Here is a 12,293-nt window from a genome sequence, read left to right as displayed (position 1 = left end):
TGCACACAATTACATAAAAATATATATTAATTCAATATAACTTGCTTCTGCTCTAAATAGTCGTAAGTTCAAACGCCGATCAAGCCAAATATGTGCATAAACTATACAGATGTTTATCTTGTTCTGGATGTAACTATGTGTTACTGTTATGTGTGTGTGTGTGTTTTCCATATTAAACAGGAGATTTTTTTAATAATAAACATGAGTTAAATATTATAATATAACTAATTCAGTTTGAATGTTAATATACTTGTGCATTTGCATTATATATTTTATGGTAAATATTTATTAACTACTTTTGTTTAAAATATTCATCAATTATGAATTGCAAAATAACTAATGGACATCTAAAAGGTTAACAATGATTTGATTTTGGCATAGAATTTAATATTTTAAAAAATGTTGATAATAGTATTCATATTTTTTATTAAATTATAGAAAACCTTTATAAGTATCTAAAATATAAGTATAAAGTGTAAACAAAGTAAAAGCGGTCCGATGCGTTTCGCTTACAAATTCTGCTTTAGTCTTTGGTTTTTAAGATTAGCGCAATCAAGCGAATACCAAATCAAGTAAGATTTATATTAAAATTAAAATAAACTTTAATTTAAAAATATTAAATTATCTGTAAATAACAAATTAGCATCGATTTTAAATAAGATGTTTAAAGAATAAAATAAAAATTACAACACTGACAATGAGTCATGTTTTTCTTCTTAACATTTTAAAACAAATTTAAATTATGAGAAAAATATTATAATTGATTGTATTGTATATTGTATTGTATTGATTTTATTGATTTATTATTTCCTTTTGTTTATTAGCTATCAATATTACTTGATTTTATCAATATTAATTTTAAATTTAATAGGATTTCAATATAAAATACAATAAATAATATTTGCAATGATGCTAAATACTATATTTCAAACAATAAAATAGAAGAATTGAAGAGTACGAATACATTAAGAACTTTAAATTTGCACTATTAAAAAAAAAAACAAATGCTGGTTTCACAGATAATCAATTTATATATAAAAAAGTTACAACTAAGTTAGAGCTTAAGTAAGCTATTAGACGTTTCCTTCAAATTAATACTTTAGCAATTATTTATAACAAATAAAATATAGGTAATATACTAACAAACTTTATTATTACACATTAATAAATGTATTATTTTTATCATTATTGTTGTATGTTATACGTGAAAGTAAAAATGAAAGCCCAAATTATTATTTATGATATTATTTTTAAACGTGAATTTTTTTTCACTTTTAAAGTTTTTGAAAAATTAAACTTTTTAAATAATATTTTTAATTAAATTAATACTTACGTCATGATCAGGCACGTACGAGTACACATGTAGCTTGTCGATCCTGATTGTCCCTTGGAAAGGGTACAATAATGCACCCCTTTGGATCTCCAACGATGACCAAACGCTGACAGATGCCTCCCTCCCCCTAGCTCCCCCTGGCCTCAACGCCAGACTCAACTCCTGAGGAATCAGAACTAGAGTCTCCATAATCACATGCACATAACATCCAATGCAAATAAAGTCTAACACAATTTAAAATAATAAACAAAATACTTTTTTAAGTCTAAGTTCGTCCATCACGATTAATAAGGATAAAATATTTGGGTAGCAATGATCGATCGATATGTGAAACGTCACGCTGGATTAACCACAGTCAGTTTATGCTAAGTTCAATATTTTAGTTCTTCGAGTCCAAAAATTCGCGGACCCGAAGTTCGTTCAACTCGTCCTAATATTGTTCGGACAATATCAGCGCATTACCGCTAAGGGTGCTTTACGCAGGATGCGCGCGCGGTCTTCTCCGAACGAGCACTGAAGGAAGCGCTAACATTGACCTTAGCCACGGCCGTGATCGCATTTACAGTTCATTTTTTGTTCGATAAAAAGGAGAGGAGTAAAGCCCTACAAACATAATTTGCGATTGTGTTATTGCAATTTCAACCTTATATAATTGTTCTAAGGATGTTGTATGGTCCACGGACAAGGTTGTAAGAAGTAGTAAGGTGCTCCCCTCCATAGGCGGCACCTGCTTGCGCGTGCGCCGCCCGTCAGAGCGCCGTGGAGCCTCGGATCGTGCACCTGATTCTAACGTACGAATGCTACCTGTTCTTTTTTTACAACATCTGCTATACTACTTTTTAGACGTGACGTTTTAATTGAGGGGTTCTTTACTTTTGCTTCAAATGTTTTTTTAACGTGATTTGAGTACGATTCTTTAAATAATTTTGACATAAGGCAGTATAAAAAGGTGGTAATTATAGGGATCACATAATTGAATTTATTAGAAGTTGAAAAATAATTTGAACATAAAATTTAGTATTCATTAATTATGGAATTGTTAGCATGATTATATTTACTTTCCAAAGAAAGTATTACCATTATATTATATACATACTTCTTTATGTCTTAATGTAATTACATAATATATTAAGTGTTTAATCGAAAACGTTGCATGCGGTTACAAGACATAACATGTGATAATAGTAAAAATATATCTATGATTTCATATAAAATATTGAAAATAAGCAATTATGTTAACACAAATTTCGTAATAAGGTGTTACGAAGAATTATTTTATCTTTAAGGATGTTTTTATGTCGGTAATTTTTTAATAACTATTTTGTGAGGCAAAAGCATCGTTTAAAAATTCACCTTAGTTTTTATTAACCTTGCAAAACAACAATGTTTTGCTACGCAGGTATTTCAGTAGCAAAACATTGTTGTTTGTTGTTATTCATTGTCATCTGTTAATTAACATTTAGTGTTCATCTAATTCGATATTGGATACCCAAGTTAATTATTATATTTTTAAATAAAAAATCTTAATTATAATTTTTTGTGAAAATGTGTTTTGTAAAAATGCAAGTTTCTAAAATAATCAATTGCTTAAGAATGCAAAGATAGAATGTTAAATTTGTAATAATATTATTTCAACTATTTAATGAATATATTTCCTTCTTAAGTCTCCAATTACATAACACTGTAAGCGTTTGTGGTAACAACAGTGAAGTTGGCAACTTTTCGTTATCACAGGCACCTCAGGAACATGAAGTATAATTTATTTATGTATAATAAAGGATTTCTAAAATAAAACTAAGCTTTGTCATACAAATTGGTATATTTCGAATTTCGTTTTGCAAACATTATATTTTAAAACGCAAACATCAAATTATGATCTACTGATTATATATATTAGAAAGTATAATTAAGCATATGCGAATGTTTAATTAATTATAAAAGGCATTTATAATGTGTTTTAGTACAAATTTATAGATTCAGTGTCCGATATTCTAGCCTCTAAAGAAGCCGTCAAAGCTTAATATGTATTAAAAAAACTACATTAACTTGTTATAAAATAATTAGTCAAAATTCGACGTAAAATTATGAATATATAGGTTCACTTTTTTAGTATACAAACAGTTATGATTTAGTATTTGATTGCAAGAATTACCCGAGAAGTTTTTACAATACTGTAACCGTAACAGCCTGTAAATGTCCGACTGCTGGGCTAAAGGCCTCCTCTCCATTTTTTGAGGAGAAGGTTTGGAGCTTATTCCACCACGTTGCTCCAGTGCGCGTTGGTGGAATACACATGTGGCAGAATTTCAATGAAATTAGACACATGCAGGTTTCCTCACGATGTTTTTCTTCACCGTAAAGCACGACATGAATTATAATCACAAATTAAGCACATAAAAATTCAGTGGCGCTTTCCCGAGTTTGAACCCACGATCATCGGTTAAGATTCACGCCCTTACCCAGTGGTAAGAACCACTAGGTAAGCGTGGCCCAGTGGCCATATCGGCTTACAATAAGTTATAATATATTTCTTATTTTTTTCAAAATTTCATATTTTTAAATAATTCTTATTTAAAAATAAATTTACATATTAAAACAATTTAATTGCAATTTGCATAAATTTTCGTTAATCATAAAAATGACCTGTGTAACTTAAACTTAAATGAACTTCTGGGTAAGTCCTCTTATGCATTTGATGTCTAGGTTTGGAACTTATTCCACCACTCTGCTCCAAAGCGAATTTGTGACACAGCAAGACGAAAATAACGTAGAGCGAATTATGGAATATACAATAACAAGCTGCTTCTCTAGTTTATATTTTTCGCCAGAAAATCTCAACATCTTTCTATTGGCCCGACCTGGGGTTCTCAGGATATCATCATCAAACGATCATATATCATATGACAAAACAATTTCATTTCTTGGGCAATAATAATGGAACCCGTTAAGGTCTTTTTGACTTATCCACCGTTGTTTGCAATAATAATACTAAAAAAACAGCATATTTTTGAAAAAGAACGGTGGTGAAAACACTCAATTATAAAATTTATGAAAGTAATATAAAGAAGTGTTTTCAAAACTACAGGATTCACTCCTGTGAGCTCCTGATATTCCGATTTCCTATTTGTCGCATAACTTTAATACTGCACAGAGTAATATTTATTAAAAAAATCTAATAGAATAAAAATAAGAACAAAACTTAGATATTTTTTGCCCAAAAATTGGTGTTTATAAAAGAGCAGTTCGTGATATCTTAAAATGCTAATTGTTTTTAACTCTTTTACCTAAAGTGATAATGTATTTGCAGTTTTTATTTTTGTTTTACTTTCAATTTTAATTTAATTAATTCAATTTGTTATTTTTTTTTTGTGTATTGGCTTTAAGTGGAAACTTGATTGATTTGTGATTTTTGTTATTTTTGTTTTATATTTCAGTGTTTTTAAAATTGTTTGTTTACCAAAAAAAAAAAAAAATATACAGCAAACTAAAAATTGTCATTTGTTTTATTTTACTATTTTGTACCTAGACTAGCGAAGAAAACCAGATTTTATTTAGATCCAAGGGTTAGAAATATATTGCCAGAAATATTTGAAGTTACTTCTCTAAGAGAAGGGCTCTTTGAGAAAACATAATGTTATAAAGATACGTCCGTCCGTCCGTAACAGCCTGTGAATGTCTCACTGCTGGGCTAAAGGCCTCCTCTCCTCTTTTTGAGGAGAAGGTTTGGAGCTTATTCCACCACGCTGCTCCAATGCGGGTTGGTAGAATTCACATGTGGCAGAATTTCAGTGAAATTAGACACATGCAGGTTTCCTCACGATGTTTTCCTTCACCGTAAAGCACGAGATGAATTATAATCACAAATTAAGCACATGAAAATTCAGTGGTGCTTGCCCGGGTTTGAACCCACGATCATCGGTTAAGATTCACGCGTTCTTACCACTGGGCCATCTCGGCTTTTTTTACGTGAAGTATACTATTTGGTAGTCAATTAAGATTTTTAGTTTTTTCATTTACATTAGACTTGAGTTGCCTTCTTAGGTGATTTCGAGAAAACATCATACGTTTGTTTTTGATTATCTTGGGCTAGAAGAACTCATATACATAAAGTAAATCTAACTTTTAGATTATTGCATGTCGTTGTGTATGCTGCTCTGTAGTAATTTTATATTGAACTGCAAGCAAAACCCGCGTTTTCGCCAGCGTGGAATTAGGTTTGTGACGAATATCCTTTAAAATCTGTCAATTTAACGTACATAACGCCTATTAAAATTATATATATAAAATATTATTTTGAAATCACAGACAGACATTTTTTTTCTTCATTTTGAATAGATTTGTTCGATGGAACTACACTTGATTTCAGAGTAGTTTTTAGAGTAGAGAGGATGATGATATTATTAAAATGAATAAAAGGATTAGAAGAAAACTGATCACCAATGTTTATAGACTTCCATAATATGTTCAGAATATATAATGAGCGTAATATATATTAAGGTAAGTCTATAAAATGCTTCCTAAGTCATTCATAAAATTCGATTAAAATTTTGCCAATTAGAAAAAATAAAATAAAATTCAAGTTCGGTTTTTAATTATAGAAGTTACGAAAAAACTTTTTAAAACGTTAACAAAAATTCAGTTTCGAATTTAAGCTGAAATTTTAACAAACTGCAAAGAACGGATTTAATCAATTAGAAGGTTAAAATTATCTAATCGAACTAAACACTAAAAGCAATGTTAGTAGATTTTAGTATTATAAGTTCTTGCTCATTGTTACGACGTTTATCTATTATAAGGACATACATACAAACACTAATATAGAACTTGTGGCATTGCGGTTACGCCAGGTGTGTATAGGTCATCGACATTTTCTGTTACATATAAGCGTTTCTTAATACAAAGTAAAGTGAGCCTTAATATAATTGTATTAAAGTATAATTTAAAATGGTTCTAAGACTATCGATTCCAAGCATTGATTGAGACAGGACATCGGTTACATTGATTTTAATGTACATTTCCTTATAAGCAGTTGTTTTTTAAACGATCTTAATTAAATATCAATATTCGTAGATAACGAATAATTTTACAGATATTTTAAAGGCAAAATATGCTTAATGCTGTTGAAAACCTGATTCTTATCTTCTGAATATCAAGTTCGGTTCATATCGAAGCAATACTTAGCAAAATCTAAGCAAATCTGTGATTCTAATTAATTAATGCGAAAAAATCGCAAATCTTCCGAAATTGTACGTAGAAGCGTAATCTTACCAGAAATTCTAAGCCATACACTGTATTTATAATGCTATGTAGCTGGTATCTATGTACCATACTAAAGATTATTTCCATCGCTTAATCTCTTTATTAACATAGGGTAGGTATCCAATGTCAGTTTTATATTTTATCATTTTGTAAAAATAAAAAAAAGACCTTTTAAGTAGCTGCGGATTACCTTAATTTATAACCTATTCACATAACTATTCATATTGTTTCACGTATTCTACCCACTGGTAACAGAATGCTTTTTTTTAGAAATTTCATTCATTCATTTCTAGTTATTTTTTTAATCAATATCAGTGTCTGATTATAATGCCAATTGTCCGGGATATGCAAAGTAATAACAACTCATGTCATCCACATATTTCAAAACGTAGAATTCATCTAAATCGTTTTCTACCAAGACTCAATATTGTACATGAAAAGTGTACAGTTCATTATACAATTTATTAAATAAAATAATTACAAAATTGATATTGATTTACGAAGGTAATTTATAGTTCAATCTATTTGCACAATTACGCAAGAAATATTAAGTTTATTTTTGTGATATGACGCAATATATATATATTGAGCCGACCTAAAATTAATAATAATATAATAATATATATATATATATATAGACATGAAATGAATTTAGCATTCTTTAACATGTGCTTTTCTGCCGCCTATAACTTTCTCCTTTGGAATTCTTTTGCTGATGGTATTTTTGTCAGGGTGGTTTTACGTACGAACTCGACAGCCGTTTACGTACTCGAACAACAAAAAATACTTTAGTCGAGTTCGCGTGGCCTATTCTATTTGTCGGAACCATATGGCTGAGTCGGATTACTAATGTAATTATTATTAAAAAATATAAAGAACAAAATACATATACATATATTTATAGTTATTTGTCTCATTATATTAATGACAGTTATTAGTGTGTATCATAATTTCAGCCGGAAGATGTCCACTGCTAGACAAAGACTTCCCCCATGGATTTCCTTGATGGATAGTCTTACGTTTATCGAATCCAAAGGCTTCCCATGACCCTTCAACAGTCCACCTTGTTTGGAGCCTGCCCACGCTGCGTCCTCCAATTCTGGTGTATATACGTTAAGCACCATGGATAGTATACACAAACCTTAACTGAATCTCTTTAGTTTTTATGGTAAAAGCAAATCATCATGAAGTTTCAAATGATTCCTCATGTTTACCACTATATTACTTAATTAAAAAGGGATCTACATTATATGTACACTCTTCAGATATTCTACCGCAAAACAACAATACTTGATATTGTTGTGTTCCGGTTTGAAGGGTGAGTGAGCCAGTGTAATTACAGGCACAAGGGACATAAAATCTTAGTTCCCAAGGTTGGTGGCGCATTGGCTATAAGCGATGGTTGACATTTCTTACAATGCCAATGTCTAAGGGCGTTTGGTGACCACTTACCATCAGGTGGCCCATATGCTCGTCCACCTTCCTATTCTATATAAAAAAAAAAATGTAGTTAAGTGAGTTCTAAGAGTAGGTACTCCTATCAGGTGAAACGCTCTTTTCTCAGCTGTGGAACATTAAACTATCATTGTACGAATTATTTGGAAAAAATATACAATAATGTTGCATACTTAATATAGCTTGGCATTACATTAGGTACTTATAACGTTTATTATTTTTTCAAATTCAAAGTCCAAATTCATCCAAGGTTTTTTTATGATCAAATTTTACCTGTTTTTTTTGTGTAGTTACGAGAACATCTATAGCACAATACCTATCAAGTGGTACAAGTTTATGACCCTTAGTTTATTATAAAATATACAATAATGTAATGTGTGTTTACTTATCTGGTTTTTTGTTTGTCTTATCTTCTAAACCACTCATCCAATGGAATTAATGTTTTGACAACAAACTTGACCTTGTACAAAACATTTAAAGCATTGCCAGATTTGTTATTTAATACCTATTACTTCGTCATCAAATTTTAAACTCATAGTTACCTCACAATCCTGACACAAATGTTGACTGTAAGCTATTAGTTAAAATAAAATATAAGCTATCACCCTTTGCTATGTACATGAATATTATTTGTGTTACGAATACGACACCGTTTTGACAAGCTAGCAGAAATGTTGCTTGATGTGTTTGTCAAAACGACGTCGTCAGTTTTTGTAAGGCACCTACTTAACGAGATATACGTTCTATTCTATTCGTAAGTTTGCAACGATATCACGAATGTAGTAGAATTGAATAAATTTAATTTAATATAATACAATGAAAAATATTCAGGTCTTCTCTATGTTTACAACTCCTAAGTCTGGTCTTATCAGAAAATAATGTTTACTTATGCTTAGGGTTCCAAGTTGATGGTCTGTGTTAATTATAGCAGATCTATTTGATACGTGGTGTTTAGTCAGGCTTTGTGCAAGCCCGTCTGTGTACAAACCACTCGTCACCTATACTACAGTAAAAGAATAATACTTAGCATTTTTGTGTTCTAGTTTGAAAGGTGAGTGACCTAATGTAACTAAAGGCACTAGGGACATAACATCTTAGTTCCCAAATTTAGTGGCGCTCTGACAATATAAGGCATGGTTAATATTCCTTACAGAGACAATTTCTATTTGCAGTGGACCACATACCAATTTGCTACCTATTTTAAATTTAAAAAACAATCGTTACAATATTATGAAACGATGATTTTACATTTAGAAGTCTTTTTGTTTGTTTAAAACTATTCAATTCTTTCCATTAGTTATTTATGCTTAGGGTATATTTAAAATAGTACATAGCATGTAAAGTATTCCTTCGTCAATGCGCTGCGAATAATGGGAACTATGAGACTTTCCTAGTTCTAAGTAAATATTAATATTTGATAGTTGGTGTGTATAAAAAGTTTTGTAAATAATAAAAAAAAATGTACTGAATTTTATAAAAGAATTAAAATAAATAGTCTACACCTATTACATACCTACCCTCAAGTAGATATGAAGAAAGAAAAATTTGTAAAATATAAAATAAAATAAGAATAAATTTCAAAAGTAGGTACCAAGCTCTTTAAGGATGTTGATTTTATTTCAGAGATTGAGAAATTATTGTAACTTTGAACCGAAAATAGACCATATGACGTCACTATAACATAATATAGGATATTCAATGCAGTCATGTCGCATTTCAAAGCATTATTGTATCGATTAAAATACGAAGTACGAAGATGGACGAACCCACACGAACACAAGTCACCGAGTAAGATGGAATCTCTCTCACAAAGAAAGTAAACGCGACAGATTTATATTATTATGTATTGTTTAAAAAAATGTATCCATAAATCACGCGGTGAGAGCTTTAAAGGCGGGGCTTGCGGGGCGTGGCGTTGATAGGCCCGCCCATGCGCTCGCGCAACGTGCGTTACCGTACAGTATTGTTCGGTTGTTTTTACTGCTATTGGTCAGATTTGAGTGTATTGTTTACTTAATGTTAAAAAGCTACGTTTGTTCCATACAAAACGCGTGTCTCGTGAAATTGTTGAATAAATGTTTATTAAAATCGTCACTTTTATTATTTAACAGATTTTGTATTATAAAACTTGTATAAAATATATAAAATATATGAAGTTATAAATAGGATATTATCAGCTTATATATATTATTATAAATACTTAAATAATATATTAATCATAGCAAACACCCTAATTATTTTTGAGTTGTAGAACTCGAGTTAGTAGGTACAAGTATATTACCATTATTATTAGGCAGTTATCTTGTATATTCTATCATTGCTTAATATTTCCCATGGTATAGGTAAAAAAAAAGTTTGCCAGCGCTTTTTTATAATACTGAAGTTTCTTCTATAAGGTAGACACAGATCTATAAATATTTATAGTAACTCACCCCTGAAGTATGTAGTTGCCTAAATAAAAAAAATAACATCTAGTAAATGTGTGACTATTAGGCAAAGACGTTTTGTCAGCCAGCCAGAATCAAATGTACATTGACATATCCACAATTCTTTTTTCAAAAATTGCTATTCCGTAAGAACGCAATAAAAGAGTTTGGAAAATATAGAAAAATATCTCACTCAATTAAAAGTTATTAACGGTGATAATACGGTGACAAACCAACGCTATTTCGGTGTAATATCTTAGCCGGTTTTTAGCCCAAAAGCATAAAAAAATTTAAGAACACACGCGACTTTTATCACAAAACATCTTTAACTGTGGCGGATGAGTTTCACAAAACTATAGATATACCTATTAGGGGTCTATGCAACTACTCTCCTTAAGAAACGAATTCAAACTCATCTCATTCAACTTATCAACTTGTATAGAAGCTGAAATCACTTTCGGTACTATATTTTTGAGTAAAATTTTAAATTGAAAATAATTATATGGAAAGTTGTAGAATATTATGATTACGAATATTCTACATTTAGCCCACCATGTATCTAAAAATTCCGATTATCGATTGATTTCAAATCTTAACTAGGCTAATTAATTAATTAATTATTTCAATAAAATTATCTTTGACCTATATGATATTAAAATTATCGGATTTCTTGTAAACGACTCCTCATAACTTACAAACCCGACAAGAAAACATTGGGAATCTTATAATTTCAAACTTAAGCTAATTTTTGTGCCCATTGTACTTAAGAGCCGTCAATTGTAATCTCCTAATGCTTTTTTTTAATTGACTAAATCCCTCATTATTTCAAAACATCATAATGAATGTATTTACTTTTAGTTTGTCACCATATTAATTTTTCCAATAGTCGATAAACATTACTCATCATTAATTACGTTTTATTTCCAAAATATGTTAATTATTATATCAGATTGTGATGAAATAAACATACACTGGGTTATATCTGTTATCAAAATTTCATATAATATTTGTAAGTTATCAATAATTTCTGTGTCATACCATCATTATAATGCTGTTTTACGATTAATCACTAATGTTCAAACAATTTAAAGTAATTCACTTTATCTTTATTCCATATAATTTTGTCAATTCCTTTGTATCATATATAAAAATTGTTTTTATACTTTAGTAAATATCCTTTGCTGTTCTATGTTTATTACTTTTAATTTTTCAGAAAATCACTCACAATTACATATTAAACATTTTTGTTTTCCTTGTTGTTTATAGTTATAAGTTATATGTACAGTACAGTACAGTAACAGCCCGTGAATGTCCCACTGCTGTGCTAAGGCCTCCTCTCCCTTTTTGAGGAGAAGGCTTGGAGCTTATTCCACCACGCTGCTCCATTGCGGGTTTGTGGAATATACATGTGGCAGAATTTCTTTTCACGAAGATATTTTCCTTCACTGTCGAGCACGAGATGAATTATAAGCACAAATTAAGCACATGAAAATTCAGTGCTTTTCCAGGTTTGAACCCACAATTATCGGTTAAGATTCCCGCGTTCTTACCACTGGGCCATAAGTGGTTATTAAAATTTACAAATGACAAATTATTGGTAATTTTATAATTGTCGCATGATTATAAAAACGTTGTATTTCATAATCTAACTTTATAAAAAGTAAAATATAATGGTAAGTACACATAACGTACATACTATATTGGAACAGCAATAAGTCAAATATAATCATTAAAAAAGTGTAAACAATATCCGATATATTTACGTGTAGTTACATAAGTAAGTATTAAAATCCACTTCGTATGTTGTAATGATCCTACAC

The 12,293-nt window shown here is 30.1% G+C and overlaps 1 protein-coding gene across 1 annotated transcript in view; it reads right to left on the bottom strand.

The window, feature by feature from the left end:
* LOC126771321 (zinc finger protein 177-like) overlaps window positions 1-1,829 on the bottom strand; it is a 66,199-nt gene extending 64,370 nt beyond the window's left edge. Inside the window, exon 1 of the mRNA XM_050491164.1 lies at window positions 1,334-1,829. Coding sequence (XP_050347121.1) covers window positions 1,334-1,522 — 189 coding nt within the window. The 5' untranslated portion in view covers window positions 1,523-1,829. The remainder of the gene's footprint in view (window positions 1-1,333) is intronic.
* Between the last annotated feature and the right edge of the window lie 10,464 nt (window positions 1,830-12,293).

This window comes from Nymphalis io, chromosome 10, assembly GCF_905147045.1.
Source record: "Nymphalis io chromosome 10, ilAglIoxx1.1, whole genome shotgun sequence".
Lineage (NCBI taxonomy): Eukaryota > Metazoa > Arthropoda > Insecta > Lepidoptera > Nymphalidae > Nymphalis > Nymphalis io.
This window is presented reverse-complemented; position numbering and strand designations above follow the sequence as displayed.